Source organism: Typha angustifolia, chromosome 9 (assembly GCF_048772165.1).
Source record: "Typha angustifolia cultivar Huaian chromosome 9, ASM4877216v1, whole genome shotgun sequence".
Taxonomy (NCBI): Eukaryota; Viridiplantae; Streptophyta; class Magnoliopsida; order Poales; family Typhaceae; genus Typha; species Typha angustifolia.
This window is the reverse complement of record NC_133247.1, coordinates 2429752-2454435: the sequence shown is the minus strand read 5'-3', so window position 1 is coordinate 2454435 and position 24684 is coordinate 2429752. Positions and strand designations below refer to the sequence as shown.

Sequence of the window (24684 nt, the reverse complement as noted above, 5' to 3'; positions counted from 1 at the left end):
TCCCGTTTCCACCCCTCCCCCCACCCCTCTCCCTTTCTCTTTTCGTTTTGTTTTGTTTTCGGCAGTGACGAATCGGAGAGCAGTCCTCCTTGTGGTTCTTAATAAAAGGGGGGATTCTTCTCCAAGAGGGAAAGAAAATCCTGTTGCCATATTTGGTGAGTTCCGTTCCAGATCTCCTTTTCCTCTTACTTGTTTCCTTGTATAATTTCTCACTTTTTTTTTCTTTCTTTCCGGTTTCTTTGATGCAATAGGATTAGGTGGAGGAGATGGTGCGTGGGAAGACGGAGTTGAAGCGGATAGAGAACGCCACCAGCCGGCAAGTCACCTTCTCGAAACGGCGGAATGGGCTTCTCAAAAAGGCGTTCGAGCTCTCGGTGCTGTGCGACGCCGAGGTGGCGCTTATAGTGTTCTCTACAAGGGGAAAGCTCTACGAGTTTGCCAGCTCGAGGTTATTCTTCCTCTTCTTGATCTCTACCAGATGTTTTCTTTTTCTTCTTTTATTTTCGTTTTCCGCTTTTCTTGATGATCTCGTACAACACGGTAAGGAACAAAAAGTTTGATATTCCACTTGCCTGCCAATCCACCTAGGGTTTTTGGTTGGTTTGTTTGTTTTTCCTTGTTGTGGGGTGTTCTTGAAACGCACCTACAGCAACGTCGTGTCTGAATCCTAATACATCTCTCGTTCTTGGCATGGAAGACATTTGTCTTGTTAAGATATTGATTACTAGCTCGACAACTCTTCTGGAATCACTAACAATCATATCCTTCAGTTTCCACAACTCTTACTATCGATCGTTAATAGCGATCTTTGATCTCTCTCTAGTTCATTCCCATTAATTTCGTGAGTCCAAATATAGTACATAAATTTGCACTCCTCGTCTCATTCTATTGTCCTATGTTCTCTTGTAAATGTCTATATTTTCTTTTCTTACTATTATTATTATTTTCCTCATCTTCCCCTTGCAAAGGAGCTAAAAGCTTACAAACTGGGTCAACCAATGGTAACTCCTGTTATGCTCAGGTACTTATCTTTATAATTTAGGACAAACAATGGTACGAGCTACCCCCACTAAATATGGACTCCTACTTCGAAAAAGAAGTAAGAAGTGACAGCTGCAAGAATAGGAAAAATAACTGCTGCATTAATTATTTTTATCACACTTTCAACTAAATCTGTTAAGAAGTGGACCGAAGTCATATTACCTTTTCTTTCCCCCTTTCTATTTTTGAGCAGTACCATCACTATAGCCGTGCTAGTGAACTATCACGTACCTCATGAATTGATATATAAAAGAACTTACAGTGAGATCCAATACGATGTTTAATATCAATGATTATCTTTCTGGGAGTTATCTCAGAAAGGCAATGCATAAGATATTACTTAGAGATGTAGCTCTGTGACTTGCATATAAGAGATCACGCATATATATTCACTTGGATACTCCGTACTTTTATCATATATATAGGTATCAATTTGTATGGCCAAAGACTTATCCTACAGATCTCCAGACCTACTTAAAATGTAGCATATCTTTTCAGTCCAATCCATCAAGCAAGAATTTCTCTAGTTGAGCGGTTTTTGATTCAGGTTAGCTGGCCGCAAGGGGATTTGTTCTACTATTACCTAGCAAACCAAGTTTTTTCCTCCTTAATTCTCTCCTTCTTGTGAACTCATATATCATTGGTTTTACTAGAGTCATATTTAACTATTCAAGTTCACTTATGAATTCAGTCCCCTTAATTGCGTTCTATGAAATTTAGGGCTTCTGCTGAAAATTTAGAGAGAAATAATCTCACACCATTTCATAGTTCTATGCTGCAAAATAGGAAGTAACGTAAAAATCATTCCTTTATCCTTTTTTGAACTTTTGTGTTTTTATCTTTTCTCTTCCTTGTTTGAGTCTATATGAACTGATAAATGCTCTAATTTATGTCATATAAAAATAAAAGCATTTCATGGTAAAAACTTATATTCAACTCCACTTTTTTTTCACACGATCATTTTTCTGGCTGAAAATGCATGGCAATCGAATCTTTCAAGTAATTGGACAGCTACATATCTAATAATATTCTTAGAATTGAACGCCATCACTGGTAGGCAAGTAATCTAGTTAATGACATAATCCTGACTAGGATGGCTGAATACTTTGTGTATGTGAAAATAATGCTAAAGAAGGAAAATGTTTAACAAGGAACGATCGTCTATAGGATGTTGCTTATAACCTTAAGTTGCTGTTAGTATTATTGGGATACATGTATAGTCCTAAAGGATTATGTGATAACTCCTTGTTTGATGCTATCATAATGTTAATTTGGAGTTACCTTTGTTGCATTAATTTTTCTTGGCTCTTATGGATAATAATCAAATTTCCCTTACAAGAAAGGTATATGTATACTTAGAATTATGTATCTGATAACTACACAGAATCTCATATTTCATATCCTCTTCAGTGTTATCACATTTGTGATCTATATATATTAGTTCATCTCTTATGTGTTCTTTTTATCGTACAATTTGTAGATTGGTTATTTGTCAATTTTTGGACTGTTATTAACAAGCTATAAATGCGTGTCCAGATTATAGTTACATCTTATATTTGGTACTTTGCATAACGTACTTATGTCAACGTGTTTGAATTTTCCTTTCCTCCTCTAGTCTTTCGATAATAGTTCTAAACTTCTAATAGTAATGAAATATTATTGCAAAGTGACAGTAGATCCTTTCAGTGCTAAGGATAATATTCTATGAAGAATCAGCTACATGCTTATAGTATCCAATTTACAAGTCATACTTCCGGGCATATGTAGTCGTGTAAAGGACAAAAGATCTCATAAACTATCTTTTAGTCTTGTAATTAATTTCCGTGGTTTTACATGCTTTCGAATCTCTAAAACATGAAATAGGCCACATGGGGCTCAAAATCATGTAAGTGTTTCAAAAGAAAACCTTTGTAACATGATATACATTTTAGGTTTATGACTTCTAGTGCAAATTCTGATGTACATGATTTATTGGATTTAAGAAGGTACAAGAACATTTGACAAAAAATTGCTTTGTTGCAGCGACTATTTCCTGTTATTACATCTGGTGTTAAGCCGTTAAAATGCTGTCTCCTTGATGTGTAATCTGGATACACTTGCTACTTGAATATTGACTAGCGTTCTGAAATTTGTGAATTTTGTACTGAACTAAAAATCACAATAGATGGGCAATAAGTATTTTAGTTTTCTGAGAAAACAATAGATGGACAATTAACTTCAAATTATTCTTCTGGCAGAAAGGCCTATATAGATGTCAATTCTAATGGCAACTGTGTTTTGTAAATTCTAGTAGTGCAACGTTATACAATGCAAACTTTTATATAGTTGCATGAGTTATCAAATAATCAAAGTTTATGAGTCTTATTAAGAAACTTTATAACAGATTAGTTTAAGTTTTTACAAACTTAAGTTAGGTTTATTGATAGGTAAATCAATGCACAAATTATTTACTTGGGGAATAAATATGTGATGCAAACAAAAGGAAGAAAATCTTGCATTTCATACATTTTGTTTAGGAAATCTTATAAGAGGATCCATATGTAAATAATCTATTGTATATTCGAGAAAAAAGATGCACTAGTAATTTACTTTGACGTTAATATGCTTTAAAAAGTGTAAGATACATCAGCGCATCGACTTAGAGAAACTCAGCATCCATCTTTTCTTTCTTTTTCGGAAATATAGGTCTAGGATTTCTAGCAAGAAACAATCAAGATGGAGGAAGATATTTCTTAATGACCATTCATTACCTATGAGTACTTTGTTACCTTGGATATCTTATTATAACAAGAAGAGGAAATTGGTGATTACTTTATGCATGAAGTAGGGTTGGGTGTTTCAAATGAAGAGAAGTCTCTAATATATTTTTAGTAGGACATTTAATGCAAAGCTGAAAAAATAATTCTATAGGATGACTATTAGGGTATCACGTGGAAAAGTATTTTTATCAACTTGGGATATCTATACTGGATATAAGTTAGGACTTACATCCAGAATGGATAAGTTATCTTATCATGAACATGACACTGCATGATAGATACTTGAGGAGTATTGCAGTTATGGCTTCGATGTACATTAGCTCTTTCTTTGGGTCAGTGGAGAATTTCTACTGACTCCAATGTTAGAAATAAATGCACTTCCTTTCTCTCATGTCAAGAAAAGTTTCTCTAACTTATCTATTAAGTGCATGAGAAACATAAAGATGCAAGAGCAAAGGTAGTGTAACTAATGCATTTTTCTCTAGGATCAAAATGTGGAATGTAAGAAGAAATTTTTTAAAAAAAAGTAAGCAAGAAGACATAAATTTTTACGTGGTTCACCCAACTGGGGCTACGTTCACTGAGATCCCACTGATTTTATTATGTAGAATAAAAGAGATTATAAGGAAGAAATCCTCTCAACTTAAAGTCAAGAACTTTGCGTTCTTCTCTTTTTTGATCTCTTTAGAGCTCTCTAGGTTTTCCCAAAATTTTCATGCTCTTCAAACTTCTTTAGGAACAAGCTTTACTTATGGAAAAACCTAACCAAGTCCGACACTTATTTGCTGGGGCAGTCAGACGCCTTGTCCATAGCATCTCCCATGTGGAGATTAAATTGACTTGTGAAACCTGAATTCTCAACATGTACCTATACTTAACCACTAGCGATATCTTAATATCATCTTCAACATAGAAGGTCAGTAGAAATTGGGTTCATCTTCAACATCTCTGTGGTGACAATCTTTGTTAACATATCAGTTTGGGTTCTAGTTTGTAAATATCTTTGCTAGCTTCAAAGTATCACTGTCCAGACGTTGCCTTATTAAATGATGCTTGACACCAATGTGTGTAGTCTTTGAATAAAATGCTGAATTTTCTGCTAAATGTATAATGCTTTGACTTCCGCTATACTAATTGCAATTTTCTGCTCCATTTCCAACTCCTTCAAGAAGTTCTTTTACGATATCATCTCTTTGCTAGCTTCTAAAGCTACAACATACTCTTGCTTGTGACGTTGACAAAGCAACTTCTTTTATAACCTTGCCTAGGGTAAACACATACCTACTGGTACTCTTCCTTTTATCATAATCTCTTGTAAAGTTTTGAGTCAACAAAACCTTCTAGCTTAACCTTAGAACCTCTATAAGATAAAGAGATATAATGGCCCCTACTTATTCTCTATTCCTTTTCTATTGATTACATCAATTTCCACCATTGTCATCTCCTCCACCTTACCACAATCCTAGGTCAATCATCACTATGCCTCTTCGGCCTTCCCTTTCCACGATCCACTCTGATAGATTTATTTTCCATTCTAAATCTATCTCATATTCAAAAGCACTAACTTTGGTGATATGTTGTAACCTTAATTTCTTGAGAGTCAAAATCTAATTCCGTTTTCAGATTTGGATTTACAGAAAGATGATAGTTATAGTGGTATCAGAGCTAGTCGAACCTTAGAACATTTTAAAGCTCCTTTAATGGTGAATACAAGGTCTTGAAGTAATTATGAAGAAATGACGAATATGGAAGATCATTAGATCACTGTGAATCAAGAAGAAAGATTGGGGATACTCCAATCGATCCTTGCCAATCAGAACTACTTATGGTTGGCCATGTTAGGTCAGAGAGTAGACATATCTGCACGGACATGCTACTCAGCATGTTGGAAGAAATAAGGGTGGAACTAGAAGTGGCAAGGGCAGCCTAAGAGAAGATGGTGGCACTCTTAGCAGATACACTTGTAGTTAGGTGACCGTCCCCACACCTCTGAAAAAACCTAGGGAACACCTACAACCAAGGAACGAACCATTGCTGCCAACACTACAAGGGTGAGAAGAAGCAATAGAAGAGTTACCCGCTCTTGTGCCCATGCTTCCATATCGATCCAACCTTTATAATAGGCTAGATAAGCAGACAATAACGTGAAATCCAGAAAGTGAGATTCCACTACCTGTGTACTGATTTATTAGGTGAACTCAAGCGACTTCGTGTAAGATGGAGGGTGGCACTACTCCAAAGAGGATAAACCACATCATGATGACATGAGAGGCGACCATCGATTAGGCCATAGGCACCCTTTTTTACAGACTTGCACTGTGGTGCCCATCTGTGAAAGGTCGGAACATTCACATTGAAATGACAAGCATTGACTTTCCCAAAATTAAAGGCAGGGAATTTGTCGAGTGGTTGTACTGTGTTGAGCAATTTTTCATTTTCCAATGAACTGAAGAAGATGCTAAGGTATTGCTAGTAAGTTTTTATTTAGAAGAGCTTGCCCTTCATTGGTACAAGTCGGCTTCTACTAATAGCATTTTGGAGAACTTGGAGGAGTTAAATGCTAGAATTTTTTGGCATTTTGGCGTCGAAGGATTTTGACGCCCTTCTCACCAAGCTTGTGCAACAAACTATTGCTGGTGCTTACCAAGAGGAGTTTGAGAAAATTAGTAGTAAATACAACTCAACATGGCTAGATGCGCTACTATGGAGTTCTTTTATGTCGAGACTGTAGGGAGAGATCCAAGTGGACGTGAAGACTCTTCGACTTGTTACATTAGAAGATGCCTTCCAGTTCACCATTTTAATTGAGAGGAAGCACTCAGAGATGAAGAACCAAAGCCGCACTATTGTCCTGGTTGGGACAGTTGCTACACGGCTCAACCGACTGTGACAATTAGTGGATTGGCTGTAGGGCAGAGGCCATCGAGGACTTTTGATCATTTGCATATGTGAACGGAAGTACTTGATCTGTGGTTCAGACTCTCATACATGCATAGGTGGAGGAGCGAAGGGTAAAGGGTCTTTACTTCTGCTATGATGAACATTTTACATCCAGACAGCGCTACGCGCGAGCGATAGAAGAGTATCCTCGTTAATGGTCAGGAGGACATTGAGGAGGATTTTGCTGCTGAAAAAGTGAGCCCAGAGGTGAACCAAGAGCTGATGCAAGAAAAATACATGGAGTAAGACATACCGATAGAGATATTTTTGCATGCGTTCTCGTGTACCGCCGTGCCGAAAGCTTTACGAGTGGACGGCTTGATGAAGAAACGATGTGTAGATATCCTTATCAATTCGGGTAATACGTGTAACTTCTTAGATCAACGGTTGGTCAAGGAACTTGGATTAGACGAAGAGCCAACAATAATTTTTAAAGTGGCAATTGACGACAGCACAAAGTTGAAGGCAGGAAGTCTTTGTTGTCTAGTGAGAATATGGGTGCAATGACATGGGCTCATTGTCCATTTGTACCCTCTCGCCCTTCGAGAGGTTGACGTTGTCCTTTGCACACAATGATTGCAGAGCCTAGGACCAATGACTTTTGATTTTACTGCCATGTGGATGACGTAGGTGAAATGACAGGGAGGTGTGGTTCAATGGAGTACTTGTGCCAAACAACCTTACTTTGCAGCCCATGATGGGTCTACCGAGGCCAAATGAGATATCTTACTTGTTACCCACAGCACTAACAATCCATGAATCGGTTTTAAGCTTAGTATAAATGTTAAACTACATTGTTTACTGACTGAATTTGCTGGCGTGTTTACGGAACCAAAGGAGTGTGCCAGTGGCAAACTCCCGTGCCGAGTCATACTGACTGGCACGCGTGCCGTGTCGACCAGCACGGGGGCGTGCCGACCGGCACGCGTATCGTGCCGATCCATGCCAGTTCGACACGACAATGTGCCTGTCATGTGCCAATGTAGAGATTTTTTTTTTAAATTTTTTTTATTTCCATCAATTTTTATCAAATTAATTTTATTTATTTTCTTAACAAATATGATATGACATATATAATCCATTTTTATTAACTTTTGTCATTTGTCATTTTTGAAATGGCAATTAAGCTGTCATTTTTAAAAATTAGAATGACAATTCATTTGCTAAACCTAGATAACCACAAAGTCGAATTTATTAAAGACAGAAAAAAGGAAATGGACTATCTCAATCTCAATATGATTACAGTCAGATGAGGGAAGGATTTGAGTCTATAGGTAGCAGGACATCAGGAGAGGTGCACCCAAAGGATGATATGAGTCTATCATTATTACCATTATATCAATCACACCCCAGAGCCACAACACCCTTATTATACTCCATATCCACAATTTACATATACTTATGGTGTGCCTGTGCCTGTACCGGTCGTTCCCGTGTATATTTAATATCCATATCATATCATCGAAGAATTATAAATTTTTTATTTCTATGAAGACTATGTGAGACGTTATAACGAACAATATTATCAGTGGATAGGTTTTGAAGAATATCGACAGTATTTAACGCAACATTTTCGTATTATTCTTATGCCAGCAAATGAAGTATTTCATCCTCTTTGTCATTCTACATTCAACTAGATATTAGTTTTAATTATTGAACTATTATCAATTATGTATTGAATGTTATTATGTGTTCAATTATATTATGGAGTATTCAGTCATATTATGGAGTGTTTAATCATTAATATTAATTTTAATGAATGTATTCAATCATATTATGTGTTGAATAATATTTATATTCAACTGTTGTTTTATCTTTAATAAAATAGGTTATTTAAAAAAATAATCTAAAGATAAAACATTGTAATATAGATTTTAAATTTTAATACATATATTTAGACAAAAAAAATTAAAGATTGGCATACGAAAGATCCAAAAATATTTCTAAATATCATAAAAAATTTATTAGAAATATTATAAATGTGTGTCACTACCACAGGGGGCGTGCCACTGGCATGTCAAGGCGTGCCGCTTGGCCATCAATGTCCTAAAGTACACTCGACATATTTGTGTCCTCTAGGCAATTTGACCAACCCCGGTCTCCATTAATATCCATAGATTTTATCTTATTTTTCATGGCATCAATATATTTAGTACAAGATTCTCAGTTTCAACCGATTCTGATCCTGACTATTTTTAGTTGGGGTATCAGCCGTTTCAGTCGATCTCGGCCGGAATTGGTAGGAACGGGTCGTATCCGACCCAAGATCCTCCCACCTGCCTCTCTCTATTTTCTCTTTCTCTTTCTCTTCTTTTTCACCTCTTCCCACAGCGACCTCGATCTCCGACGATAATCTTTGACAAAGATTCGATGACCTCGACCTCCGACGCCCTCGGGTGAATTTTTTTTCAATTTATAATTCCTCTTATTCTCCCTCTTTTTCTCTAACTGCAGTGAAGCAGTAGTAGGTGTTGCAGTGCACTTGCAGCAGCACCTCCTACTACTGCTGAAAACCTAAGAGAGAGAGAGGATGAAAACTGGAAAGAAGTAAAGAAAAAATTAGTATGATGGAATCAGTTTTTAGAGCATCATGTCTTAGGCATTATTATTTACAAATCAATAGCAATTATGAGGATGAAGACTAGAAATTTATGAGAGCCAACTCATTATTCATCAAAGTTTTTAATTTTGAGTAAGTTAATATATTTTCTAAGTTTTTATGCTTCATATTTGAGTAATATTATTTTTCTTATTTTATTATCACTTTTTCTAAATTTTTAGAAAATTTTATTCATTTTTAAATAATATCTAGAATTTTACGTAATTAAAAAAATAGTCCAATCTGATACCAACAGTCGATACGTATGTTTTTTCGGATGGCTGATCCCAATCTCTATCTCAATTTTGGGAACCTTGATTTAGAATAATTTTTATAACTAATGGCTTGTGAATGCATAACTGGATCATCAATATCCCTAATATACTCAGATCCATAGTTCCCAAAATCATCTGATTCTAGTGCCGATCAAAAACCAGTCGGCTAGTTTTAGTCAATTTATCTTGATTGTATCGGTTGGATCATCCAAAACTAGGTGAAAACTATTTTTTTTAAAGATTCAGGTTGAATCTAAAATGGGACCTAAACCATTAATAAATTTTGTTCCTAGCTATAATAATTTTAAGCCTTTTGTTTTACCCTCTATCTCTCGTGCACATTCAACTACCATCTTTTACACTTCACTGAGTTTATCCGGTGTGCTCTCTGGTTACTCCGTACTCTTGTAAACTTGGTGAGTGTTTTTTCTCTTTTACTTTTTTATTTTTGTTCGCTTTCTCGCCCACTTTTTAATTATCTTTTTTGTTATTACTGTAGAACAACAATGAAGATATATCACGTTCTCTCTATCTCTCTCCTCATCTCACTTCTTTATTAGTAATTAACAAGCATAAAAATTTATCAAATTTATATCGACAATTTAGCATGAGTTTGATTGAGGTTTTTCTTTATTTTTTTAGGTTTTATATGTGACTAATTTTATTTTATTTTTACATTTTTAAAATAATATTTAGAATTATATGTGATGAAAAAAATAGTCTGATTTGATACATGTGGATGATATGGCTGATATAGTCAATAATTATGTTTTCTTCTCTATTCGGACTTAGTTTCTTACAAATGCACTACAAAATAAGTCAAAATAGCTGTGCACTTAATTCTTTGGCATCTTCTTAATGCTTGTTTTTGTGGCACAATAGTTTCATTAGTTACGAACTCATTATGAAAATATGTAGATTGTTGATTATTTATCTATTATTCATTATTGTTAATTAGTTCGACATCATTAGATACAACATGATTGTTATGAACTTGAGGTATAGGAGATTATATCTTGACTTCCTGAATGATCGCATCCTTCGCTTTATCACTCTCATTGACAATATCAATTTCAACAATTCTTCTACTGATTAGGACAGCAAAATCTTTACCCCTTTGATTTTTCTGAGTACCCAATACAGAAATAAGTAAATTTTCTTGGGTTCATTTTCTTTTCATATGAATTATGAAGTCTTGCTTTTGCCGGGAGCCCCAAACATGTAGGTGCCTCATGCTGTGTTTCCAATCTTTCAATAGTTGAAAAAGTGTCTTTGGAATTGCCTTAATATGAACCCTATTTAAGATTTACACAACGATTTTAAGTGCATGCATCCATAATGATATGGGTAAGTCAGTGTTATTTATCATACTAGTAACCATGTTCATAAAGGTACAATCGGGTATTCCAGCTACACCATTCTACGAGGGTGTGTCTAGCATTTATGTATTAGGCACAAAATACCTAGGCGTTCAAGGAATTTGGCAAAAGGTCCTGGGTGTTTCTCCGTTTCATTATATTTTCCATAAAATTCAACCTCATGTTTAGATCTGATGATTTTACTTTTCTACCTGATTGTCTTTTGATTTCATTTATACAAATTTCAACTACATTTAATGATTGAGATTTATATGCAATAAATATAGATAGCAATAACATGAAGAATAATCAATAAAAGTAATGAAGTATTTTTCTCCATCAAAAGATGGAACACTGAAAGGCCCGCATATGATTGGATATATGTCGTAATCTTTTATGCCATAAGTAAGATGAATGCTCATTAATTAAGCCACGTTTTTTTGCAACATTACGATTCATAGTAAGGAGAGATTTAGAACCAACAAGATTAATCTGATATAAACCATCCACCTGTTACGAACGGGATTTGGATTGATCCGGACGTAATAAAATTATAAAAATTTAGATGATGATGATGGCCTCATGAGTTGGAGTTCCAATAGCTTTAGTTTCACATAAATCGAAGATCTAGATGAAAATATATAAATAAAATAATAGAGCAAGGTCAGAAAAAGGCAGAATGGTAAACATCTGACGTTTCGACGGTCGTTGGAGGATGACGGACGGCCAAGGGTGGTATTGGACGGCCGTATAATAGGGTGGTTGCTGGAGGAAGGTGGTGGCTAGGGTTTGGGTTTTTGGATGAGTTTTATAGTTACGATCTATTTCTATGAAAATAAAGACGATTTAACAGCTAAAATAAATAACTATACTTAATTAAATATTAATGCTTGGATGCTTGGATTAATAAACTAAGAAGTCCAGCCTCTATATGTAGAGATCAACAATGAATTTTATTCGGACATAGCCCTAAAAATTTATACGACTTAAATTGGGATTTGCTTTAGAGGCTTATATGACTTAATTGAATTTGTCTTAATGGCTTACATAACTTAACTAGACATGCCTTAAGGGTTTACATAAATATGAATCAATTAAAAAATAAATAGATTTGATCCATCGAGTCTAATGTCCTTATCATATGATCTAATATGACACGACGCATCATCATCCAACTTTCAGAATAAACACAGACACGAATTTCTAAATAAACTAAAATTATTAAACTTGAATGAGAAGCCACTAAGGATAAGTTTTGATAATGATATTAAATTTCAAGATATCCGAGAAACATATAATGTCTCAGCTAGTTCTAAATTAAAATTTGAATTTAAAGTTAAATGAAATGTTTTAATGGCTTCACCAAGGCCTTTACCCGATTTCTCATATAAAGAAAGACTTTATTTGGATTTGTAGTTTGGGTTGAAAGGTATTCCTACATCATATTAGAAACATGAGTACTCGCCAGAATATCCACCATATATTAGAAAGCACATCAATTAAATTTGATTATCTTTCTTTTCCAACCATGTCTAACGTTTCAGGCAATCTTTATAAAAATGTCCATTTTCTTTACAGAAGTGACTCATTATTTTTTATCCTTATCTTGAGCAAATTTATCTAACTTAGGTTGGTCATGCTTTATGTCTCTTTGGGCTTTCTTCTTTTCATCACTTTTAACTGCCAAATGCTTCACATGTCCATTTTGTTGTTTAAGTTTTCCTACTTATTAGAACAACATATCTTACAGCTCATTTACATTTCACTTATCTTTAATGTTATGATTGAACTGTAAATGTTTATATTTTGGAAGTAAGAAATTTAGGATTGGAAGAGACATATCATCCATGGTTAATCTGATATAAACAATTATATAAGGAAACAATTAAACTATTGAGTTTTTAAGAAAATTAATTGGGTGTTACGTTAATGAACAAAATATGGCATTTGTGGATGCCTTATATATTTTTTTAATAAAAATTATATGAACCTCGTAATATTTATTCAACCAATATAATTTGACTTGTGGGCGACCTAGTTATATTATGTTCAATAAACAATAACACATATATCATTTATACAATATCAATAATTTAGCATTCATTACCATATTTTGACCCGTGGGCAACTAAAATATGCATCATATGAATGCAAAAATGTAATAATTTAATATTCTTTTTTTTATCATTCATGAGCCTAAAAATTAGATATAGGCTAGACAAAGAGCCAACCTTTCCTAGATACTGAGGCACTTTAGGCCCCACCGAGCTTTTAGTTTGTTTATTCTAGGCTTTAAGCCATATGCGTCACCGAACAATTGTTTCGAATAAAATGTCGCCAATACCTGCTTCAAGCTGTTGCATTGTCAAGCTGTTTTTCTAAGCTAACCGTACTGTTGAGCCATCAACCAAATCGAGCTAAGCTACCAAACCATTAAACATTTTTTTTCACAATATTATTTAGGGTTATAGTTGAATTCATGACCTCCTTAGTCATAAGCAAAATACCTTGGTTGGTTAATAATCAAATATTCTAACAATAGATTGAAGCATTGTGATGAACTTTCAATCTAAATAAAAAATGAATATTATTATTAATTATTAAATTATGAATCAATTTAGACTACCGTGGTACTCTTGGGTGAATCATATATAGAGATAGTCATTAGATATAATACAGTACAAAGTATATATCACCTCATGAAAACTTTTAAATTTGCTAATAAAACAGTTAAGTGTCAGCCATACAATTTAGGATTGATGGGCCTTTGATAACTGTTATAAAGTTTATAGTCACTCTGTAAAGCCTTGGTTGCTGATTCTCTAAGTTATGGTGATGGAAGACATATCGACACTATGTGCTTTCTTAAGCCCGGTGGTTTTTTAGTCAATGTGGGGTCTTAATATATTCAGCTATTATATAGCCAATGCTGTTCTCATGCTTTTTGTTCATTCGGAATTGGGTTTCCTTGTTCAGATTGTTTTTATTCTTGTAAAGTTCCGCTGAAATAAGATAATAAAAAACAGTACTACCAAACCTTTATAACTTCACATAGCTGCCCTAATATACTTTTCTGATAGTTATTTCTCTTTGAAGCAACAATTGAGAAGGCAAACAAGAATAATAAAAGAGCCAATTGGACCAAGAATAAACATTGATGATCCGCATAAGGGATAAATCTGAGCTAACTAACATTATAGGCAGTAAAAGATGTAAATTCAATTATTTAAAAAACTTAACAAGTAATTAAAACATGTTACAGAATTCTTAATCGCAGGATCTTGTTTCGATCTGATTATCAGGTCCTTTGCCAAATAAACTTGCAATCAAAAAATACCTTGGCCCATCGTTATTAACCTTTGAATGGAGAAAGCCATTTCCATCTCCTTAACAAAATTTTAGAAAATTTTAAATTTCTCTCTTGCCGTACAAATCTTGATTGTGATATATCATTAGATGGGAAATAGATAGAAAATTTTCATTTATTTATAGGGAGATAGAAGACCCAATATTCTGTTTTTATTTATTTTTTATCTCTTTAACACTACCATCCATCATAGTAGAGTTAGATTAGAAATCTGATCCAATTAACTCTTATCCGATAATTGGATAATGATTATTACTTTGAATCTTATCATCAACTCCAAAATAAATTACTGACATCTTGTCCATTTTTATCTATCCCTTCTACGATCCTTGTTCAGTCTTCTAATTCGTATCAACAAAATGGCATCATAGTGCAAATATGAAAGTGGGCTTTCTCAAAAGGGAAGTATGACTTCTATTATAGTTAGTGTAGAAAATCATAATTTTTAGAAGAATGAACGTTGCTACTTTCGCAAGGTATATGAAGTGCGGTGAAAGAAGGATACATGAGGCATGAAGATGAGAGCCAACTCTCACATGCATGCTGAGAATAATAGGCTTGACAAAGGATGCAAAGATATTGTACCTCATCCAGCAAGAGTTGACAGTGATAATATTCTCCAGAATTATTGGGGCCTCAAAAGCAAATGAGGCATGAGATTTCGAATTCCAAGAAAATAATAAGGTAATAAGTATTAAACTCCTATTTTTAGAAAAGAATCTAAAAATCAGAAAATAAAACATGTTGATTATAAGAATGGTCGTGCCCGGAGGTGGCACGACACTTGACATGGCCGCATGCCGACCTTCCTGTCGATGTGGAGCTATTTTTAAAATTTTCCATATTTTCATCAATTATTATTATAATAATTTTAATTATTTTCTTAACAAGCATAGTATGACATGAGGAGCCAAGTTTTCTAACTTTTTTAATTCTATTAATTAACTTTAATATGATGTGTTGAATATTATTATGTGTTCAATTATATTTAGAGTAATCAATTTTATTATGGAATGTTTAATCATTAGCATTAGTTTTAACCAATGTATTCAATCATATAATATGTTGAATAATATTTATATTTGATTATTGCTTTATCTTTATAAAATAAGTTATTTATAAAAATAATCTACAGATAAAATACTATAATATAGGTTTTAAAATATATAATTTAAATCAAAAAATAAATATTGGCATACCAAAGAACTAAAAAAATCTTTAAATATTTTTTAAAAAAAATATTAAAATTATATTAAATACGTGCCAGTGGCACGTAGAGGCGTGCCAACCGTGCCGCGCACTCCCGGTGCCACTACCTCGGCTATTGTTGGTAGATTTTTTTTATTTAAAATCATAAAAATCATTGATTAGATGAAGTTGTGTGAAGAAAAAGGTACCAGTGAAAGATAGTAAGAGAAAAATTCTTACTAGCCTACCAGAGAAATATGATTATATAGTTGTTGTAATAGAGGAGGCTAAAGATTTATCTACTTTATAAGCTCAAGAATTAACTGAGTTCTCTACTTTCTCATAAGCAAACAAAAATGAGTTCACTTATTGGTTTATTGAAAGTGCATTCCAGTCACAGACATGTCTAAACTTTCTCCATGAAGGATGGAGAAAATTATCAGAAGAAAGAAGAGAAGAAAGGGCAAACAAAAAAAGTGGAGGAAATCAAGATCAAGACACAAAATAAGATAGAAGTAGAGGTATGAGTTCTGAAAATACTAGTCTTATTGCAAAACTTGTAAAAAAATTAAATTATACTACTTTTTAACTGCTAGTGTCATAAAAAGCAGTGCTATAACATATAACTGCAAAAGGAATGGCCATGTGGAGAAAAATTGCATAAAGAATGTCAAAGTTGGTTAAAATTTTGTCATTCTTTACCTCAATCATTGGAGCCAAGCTTATCAAATCAAGTCTTATAGTATATCCTAGCTTAGGTATGTTTCAGATAAATGACATAAATTTTTTTAACATAACTCTTTCTTGATTTGGTTAGATGAACCTTCATTCATAAGGATTTGCTTCTTTCTAGTCATGTAGTTGTGAGAATTTTGCATGTGATATATTGATATGCACACATTCTAAAGGAGATGATTGTTTTTCCGGGTGATCGATTAGAAATAAATTTTCATAACCCCATATGAAAACTTCACCTTATCAGAATAGATGCCGTAACCTGAAGTCCCCGGTCGGTGTATTTCACTGGCAAAACCGTCAACTAAAAATTTAGGTATTTATATTCTACCCTATAAAACTTAAATTGATTTACATGAGGCAAGAGAGCACTCACTCGCGATGCTTTTGGTATTTTTCTCTCACTCCAGTGGCTCCTTGATGTGGCACTCCTATGATGATGGCTCCGACGAGATAAAAATGTATAGACAAAAAGATTAAGAAGAGGAAGTAGGAGATGACCCTCCCCCTTGAGGAGAATAAGCCTTGACTCATATAGGGAAAGAATTGTTTCGGTTTACGGATTCTTTTTCGACGAAATTGCTGAAAAAATTGTATTCCTTCTGTTTCTGAAAGGGAGAAGGAAGAAGAACAGTGCCGCACGTGTGGCCCCAATTTCTTTTTTGAATGTTACAGTATTTTCATAATCTTTCTAGTATAGTTAACTAGTTTAGTTAGTTTAACTAACAGATCTAATAATAGAGTTTTTTTCTGTATATATTCGCTCATTAGACTCGATTTACACAGTAAAAATATGAGGTGTAAATTAAAATTCATTTTAAATTTGGGTGTCATAAGCAAATTTTTTTATTAGTTTCAATGAATATATTCAATCATATTATGTGTTGAATAATATTTATATTTTACTATTACTTTATTTTTAATAAAATAGGATCATACAAAAATAATTTAAAAATAAAATAATATAATATAGGTTTTAATATATATATATATATATATATATAATTTAAACAAAAAATTAAAGATTGACATGTTGAAGAACTAAAAAATATCCTAAAATTTTTATTAAAATTATGCTAAGTGTATGCCGGTGGCACGGTGGGGCATTCTGAGGCCGTGCTAACCGGCACGACCATTGTTGATAGATTTCATAAAAGATTATTTATTTAAATTTATAAAAATAATTTATTAGATGAAATTGTGTGAAGAAAAAATTACCTGGCAAAAGATAGTAAGAGGAATTCTTATTAGCCTACTAAAGAAATATGATTATATAGATGCTGTAATAAGGAGGCAAAAGATCTATCTACTTTATTAGCTTAAGAACTAATGAGTTTCTACTTTCTCATGAGCAAAGAAAACTAAGTCTTGGATTATTGAAAGTGCATTCCACTCACTGACACGTCTAAAATTTCTCCATGAAGGATAGAGAAAATTATCATGAGAAAGGAGAGAAAAAAATGGAGGAATTCAAGATCAAGACACAAAATAAGATAGAAGTAAAGGTATCACTTTTGAAAATACTAATCTTATTGCAAAATATGTAAAATAAATAAATTATACTTCTTCTAACCAACAATGGTCGTGTGGACCGACATGGGCAGTGTCGATTGACACTTACCGTGCTGGCAACATATTGGTATGTGGCACAAGGAGTGTCGCACGACACTCCATCTTAGTAGGGATCCGCTCACTGTCGAGCTTCCGTTGCCGTCATCGCCCATCGCACCGGAGAGCTTCGACGGTGAAGGCATCGTCTCATCTCATCCCACACAAGGATGCCCTAGCCCGAGGAGAAAGATTCGAATCCGCAACTTAAATCTTTATTCACATGCCCTGACCCATTCGAGGTCTTCTTCCTCCTTGGGCTAAGGTTAAGGCTAGGGTTAGGCATCCTCGCATGGGATGCAATGCGACGACACTTTAATCGACGGTACTCTCCGATAGCAAATGACGGGCAACGATAGCCTTGAACGACGACGACGAGGTAGAAGAATGAACTACTGCTAGTCTCCCTCCTCTTTTTTTCTCATTCTCTTATGGCATGTGCCGTGTCGGTCAGTGGTCAGCACTCATCGTTCATGTTGCACGGCCATCCATGCTTTTGATTGCTAATATCATAAAAAGCAATGTTGTAACTTATAACTGCAAAACGTATGGCCGTGTGGAGAAAAATTGCATAAAGAATGTCAAAGTTGGTTAAAGTTGTCATTCTTTACCTCTAATAATCAATTATTAGAGCCAATCATATCGAGTCTTATAGTATTTCCTAACTTAGGTATGTTTTGGATAAATGACAGAAAAAATCTTATATAACTCTTTCTTGATTTGGTTAGATGAACCTTCATTCACAAGGATTTCCTTCTTTCTAGTCATGCAGTTACGAGAATTTTGTATGTGATATACTGATATGCACACATTCAAATTATGAATTTATTTGGATTAGTTTAATAAAACTATGGAGTGAGTTATGTTGCTTTGGGTTCATTTGATTCAGATGGATTGGGTTAAATGAATGGCATATATAAGAGAGCTTGGGTATACCTAAATGTCATTGGTAGGGAGAAGGATCTCTAGGTTTTCTTGCTAATCCAAGGTCTCCAAGCTTTGTTGGAGATAGTGACTAGGACAATCTGAAAGCGGATTTACTTATAGGAGTGGAGAGCGAGAAGTTTTTCCTCTTGAAAGGTTTTATGTCCATTATAGTAGAGGTGATATTTCTCTACTTGTATCTCATATTCTTGACATTGAAATGGTTCTTTTTAGCACTTCAGATGTAGCCTTGTATTAGGCGAACACACATATTTTGTGTTATGGTTATGCTTGTAGCTCCCTCTCTCTGGTTTTTATCTTTCTCCATATTCTTTCATATCTTTGGGAGCGGGTGTTGCTAGAGCAAGTGCTTTGACGTTAGAGGTATTTTGGTTCTAGTGATGTATGGAAGAAGCCCTCCTCTTCTGAAAATGCCTCTATGGTAGAAAGTCAATTTGAGGTGGAGAAATTCAATCGGATGAGGAATTTTCAGCTTTGGAGGTTCAAGGCTTATGATCAACTAATGCTACAAGGTTAGCACAAGGTTTTACTTGATAGAAGAAAAAAATTCTGGAAGATGTCTTTAAAAAAAATTGGATGAGATGGATATGAACGTTTATCTAATATTTGCTTGTTTTTAGCATATGAGTTCTCCTTGAGGTCACTGGGGAGATGTCCTTCGGCTTATGTGCAATGCTATAGAGCATGGAACAAACTGCGATGGTAACCACTTAGGTCTTCATAGAGAGAAGGTTGTTGTCTTTGAAGATAAAGCAAGGCACCAAGTTCTCCTACGATAAAGTGGAGATGGATGATGAGGATAAAGTCATTGCTTTGTTGTCCATATTGTTGGAAATTTGTGATGGTTTAGTCACAAATTTTGGTTCGCAGCAAGATTCTCTTTGCGTAAACACTTCGGCTAGTAGCGTGGAAATAGTGAATGCAACACTAGAAAAGGACAACCAAAGGGAGTTAGGAAGATGAAGGTTATGTAAGATAATGCATTGATACTTCAAAAGAGCTCTACAAGCAAAGTGGAGTATTGAAAATATCAAAGGGATGGGATGGCAGTGGATATTCATGCAGTGACGAAAATATGACAACATGCAAAGTTATTGGCTCTCATCAAAGGGTTGCTAGTGCTCATGAAGTCTTTGTAGGCAGAAAAGGTAGGTTTTAAGGTGAGCGGAAGATAAAGCTTGCGAGTGGCACTGAGATTGTGAATTGATGAATTAGCTGTCAAGGCGGAGATTGTTTGGTTTGTAATATCAAACTCACCATTCAAATCACGCACTCATTTGGGTTGGTAGTCGATGACAAGTTTCACTTTGTTCTTTCTTCTTATTGTAAAGAAGATAGGGATTTAGGGTCTAAGGTCTCCAAATTTGCCGGGTATGATGATTAGGATACTATGGAACTGGATTTCCTTATAGGAGGTGGAGCATGAAGATTGTATGTCTATTGTAGTAGAGAGGTGTGATATCTCTATTTGCATCTTATATTCTTGATAGTAGAATTGTTCCTCTTGGTGTTCTTGGACGTAGACTGGTTTTAAATGAACTGTGTATATTATGCTTCTAGCTCTTTCTCTTGACTTTTCATCTTTCTTTATATTCTCACGCACCTTGGGTGTGGGTATTGCTAGAGCCAAGTGCTTTGGTATTATAAATATTTTGGTTCTAGTGATGCATAGAAAAGAGACCCTCTTATTTTCCTACCGTTAATAGGAAGTTTCAAGTAAACCTGTGCAGGATTGCCAAGGTAGGTCACTATTAAGCAAAATTATTTCCTCCTGCGGAATGTGCTTTACCATGACGGGAATAAGAATTTAAGATACATTTAAACATATTTTGTCACGTGGCTATTGTTTAAGATGTTGTTCCTCAGAGTGTATCGTAATCTTACACAAGTTTGCTGCATTTTGGAATGTTCAGCATGCTGAAAACAATTGATCGTTATGGAACATATTCAAAGGACAATGCTGATAACAGAGGAATAGAGCAGAGTATACAGGTATGAATTCTTGATATACACACTTTAGATGTTTAAGTTTGACTAAATTATCACTTTATGGGACCACAATTTTTAAGGCATGATAATCTTATTTTTGTGGATTTACTTGGACCGCTGGTTTTCAAGTTTATGTGTGAAAATTTTCCTATCACTTCCAAATAAATCAATGCCAAAGATTGAAATTCAAATTAAAAGCTTCGGTTGCATGGGTGCATACATGAGACATTATGGACCTATAACTCAGAAGTGAATTACTGTAACTGTCTGAAAATGAATTGGTTCCAATGCAGCAATTAAAGTTTGAGATAGCAAGCATGTCAAATAAGTTGGAAGCACTTGAAGCCACCAAAAGGTAGGCATTCCAATTCTATCCTCGTCCTCTTCATAGTATATACTAAACAAAGGTTGTGCAGTTAATATTAGAAGTTCAGAGTTGTTAAACTCTGCATGTTTACCATTGCTGCAGGAAGCTCTTAGGTGAAAATTTAGAATTGTGCTCTGCTGAAGAGCTGCATGAATTGGAAGAAAAGCTTGACCAGAGCCTATATAGCATCAGAACAAAGAAGGTAAGTATCACAAGGATTGCATTGAATCTCTTTAGGTTCCGTTCACTTATGGAAGTATAATCATTTCAATTTCTTATACTATCATAAAAGAGCTTATATTAATATAAACTGTTCTAGTGTTTAGTTGTATACTAACATAATGCATAATAATTATATTGAATATAACATAACGATAAAATGATAGTTTAAAAATGACTAAATTATTATTTTAATGAATGAATGTGAAAATGAAAGAAAATGAAAGAGAGAGAATGATTGAAATGTTAGTTGATTAACGTGATATTTTTTTGAAGGTAAAATAGTAATAGATAATTAGATAAAACAAGAGTGGAAAGAGAAGTAGATATTACAATACTAGTGTGTACTTAAGGGGTTGTTTATTTACTATACTAATGTAAAAAGAGTTATAAATAGAATAAGTATATTTTTATTCCACAAATGAACAAAGGCTTAAAAGATCATCTAGAGATTGACATTCTTCTTGAGACTCTTTTGTGTTACATGAACTCCAGACTCAGATGCTGGGAGCTCAAATTGCAAAGCTTAAGGAAAAGGTAGCCTAACATTTCCTACTCAATTGCAAACTGAGAGAAGAGCTACATTATTCATTGACATTATTCGACAGATCTCTGTCTAACATCTAGCCTTTTGATCTTTTGCATCAAAATTTAGGAGAAATTGCTGCTAAAGGAGAATGAAGCACTGCAGGAAAAGGTAGTAACTACTAATATTTAATACCCTTCTTGACTGATGGAAAATTGAGTATCATGAGCTCCTGAAACAAAACAAAACAAAACAAAATTGTTTTTTCTCCAATATTGATGGAGAAAAAACAAAACAAAATTTTCTAGTCTAAGGACTAACTTGTTTGATCTTTGTTATTGCACTGAAGTATGAACTTCTGCCTCAGCCATCATTCGGTGATACCGGGGAGGATGCCAATCATCAAATGGAGGTAGAGACTGAACTGTATATAGGCTGGCCGCGGCGAAAGAAGAACCACAACAGGGAGCAAGTTTGAATTAAAAAGATATCATCACCAAATCTGCACATAAACTGGTGAAATGACTTAAGACTTATTCAGAACAATAAACTGGTTATGTCCTGGATTATGTTCCTGTTGTTTCAAATAATTGTAACTTAAAGACAGGAATAACACAATAAACTTAATGAATACCAAATGTGTGAGTAGTTCTCAAATTGCTATCTCAGTTGATGTTCTCGCAGAGGAGGGGTGTTTGATTTGGCATGGTCAACCGCGGACCAATGAGTTAATTAGTGGGTCCAATTGAATAGTCAAAAGATATGGTCGGTTTCACGTGTTCCTATGGAAGAGAGCCGTCTTGGAACGAACTCAAGATGGATATACTTCAAGAAGTCAAGGAGAATGGTGATGGCAAAAAGAAGATTTTAAACACGAGTTTGCCATTTCAATGCGATTCATTTATTAAATGTAGACATTTAAACACGAGTTTGTTCTACCCGTGCTCTTTCTTCCCCCCCCCCCCCCCCCCCCCCCCCCCCTTTTTTTATGCTCATCTCAAATAACTCCTATTTTATACTATAGCATATTTCTGGAGTTATCTTAATAGAATATTCCTTTATTTGATATTATTATAACGGGTTGAATATAATCCAAAGTGTTTTTCAGATAATAATCTATAAGAATATTGGTCAATTTGGATTTAAGGGTGTCAAGAGGCTCAGCATGATGGCTTCGAGCCTCAAGAGTTGTGCCGGCTCATCATACTTATTTTCGAGATAGAGCTTTAATAATCTCAATTCAAGTTATTCCGAGTCGGGCTCAATTAGAGCCTAATTCGAGCTCAAGGCTTAAATGAGCTAAATTCAGTTAAACAAATCAAATTTAAGCCTTATTCAAACTGTTCAAGCTTGAATTAAACAAAGTTTAATTAGAACTTAAAATTAGGATGAGATAAGAAACATTAATTCTTGACCTAATAACTATGAATTATACATAGTATAAATTAATATAATATATTAATAATTTCGAATCTGATCAAGTCAAGCCTAAATGAGCCGGTTTGTGGTCAGCTCATGGCTTGAAATTACTTTCAAGTCTAAAAATTTATTCAAGCTCAGCTCATTTACTTTACAGGCGAGTCTTAGCCAAGCTAGGCTAGACTTGCTTGTTAATTTGATAGTGCTACTTGGATAGTTCCATAAACTGAAAATAAGAGAAATGAAGAGGGCCAAAATAATTTTTTTTTGAAATAATAAAAGATAAAATTAATTATGGTTTTAAAGTTTATACGACTTAATTAGACTTACCTTAAGGGCTTACATAAACATAATTCAATTAAAATATAAATATGATTAATTCATCGAGCTCAATATTCTTATAATTCGATTTGATTAAACTCGAATCGCATCAAAATGTCTTCGGCTGGAATTTTAACAATTAGTTGGATGTCAAATTCTATTTAATTAGAAGATATTGTTCTAGAATTGTCCTACTTGGGCGATCTCTGAATGGCTATCAAACCATCTAAACAACTATTTAAGAAGTTAAAGTATCATAAACTTTGAACTGTTCTTAAAACGCTCAAATTGTCTCTATAACGGAAGTGTCAATATTATGTATCTTTCAATCATAAATATAGCTTCAGAATCCGTCCCCTCTTGCCTCATCATACCATCTCCAAATTAATTTCCAACTACTTATGATAGGGATACCAAATCATATACATTGGTCCACATTTTTTTTTAAAAAAAAATAAGAAGAAGAAAAATAATTAAGAAGAGAGAAGTACAATTAACTCCAAATTTAATAAACTTCTAAAATTTATTCCACCATTGGCGGCAAACCCGTCCTAATCTGCCAACCCAAATCCTGATCACAATCCATCCGTCGATTTTATTACGAACAGTTAGTCGTCGTGATCACTGATCACACGTATCCTCGCTACGACCACTCACCAAATCCGAGCCATAAAATTTTCAATAATGCCACACCCCAAATCCCCCTTCCCCTCCTCGTCACCCAGCAGCGGCGACCTGCACACCGGACACGTGGCCTGACCCACGTCGATCCACCCATCGATGCACCGTTGGTGGAATACATGGTCGCAGTTGCCGAGCTCCCGCACCTCGTCCCTCGCTCCGACGTCCTCCATGCAGAATACACACATTGGCTCGTCCAAGTGACGCCCTCCCGGCGACCTCCAGGCCAGGGCCGCGTGCTCCACCACCCGCAGCCGATCCTTGATCTCCGAAGGGCTGAGGGGATCGGGTAAGAAGATTTGGACCCGATAAAGAGCCGGGTCGGGACGTGGGAAGCGGTAGAGTCC

The 24684-nt window shown here is 34.7% G+C and overlaps 1 protein-coding gene across 2 annotated transcripts; it reads left to right on the top strand.

Annotated features, from left to right (window-relative positions):
- LOC140767835 (MADS-box transcription factor 50-like) lies at nt 1-22573 on the top strand. 2 transcript variants are annotated; one of them, XM_073107906.1, is made up of 8 exons: nt 1-155; nt 252-448; nt 20729-20807; nt 21098-21159; nt 21274-21373; nt 21886-21927; nt 22046-22087; nt 22284-22573. In XM_073107906.1, the coding sequence occupies exons 2-8, from the start codon at nt 267-269 to the stop codon at nt 22392-22394; spliced, it is 618 nt and encodes a 205-aa protein (XP_072964007.1). In that variant the 5' UTR covers nt 1-155; nt 252-266; the 3' UTR covers nt 22395-22573. The 2 variants fall into 2 exon arrangements, with proteins under 2 accessions (XP_072964007.1, XP_072964006.1); XM_073107905.1 differs by having other exon boundaries at nt 22266-22573.
- The last annotated feature ends 2111 nt before the right edge of the window (nt 22574-24684 follow it).

Excerpts from the sequence above, each read along its gene's own strand:
- LOC140767835 (XM_073107905.1), top strand. The coding sequence starts at position 267 with ATGGTGCGTGGGAAGACGGAGTTGAAGCGGATAGAGAACGCCACCAGC. Across the intron at positions 20,808-21,097 it reads GAATAGAGCAGAGTATACAG|CAATTAAAGTTTGAGATAGC; the intron begins GTATGAATTCTT and ends GTTCCAATGCAG. Across the intron at positions 22,088-22,265 it reads ATGAAGCACTGCAGGAAAAG|TATGAACTTCTGCCTCAGCC; the intron begins GTAGTAACTACT and ends ATTGCACTGAAG.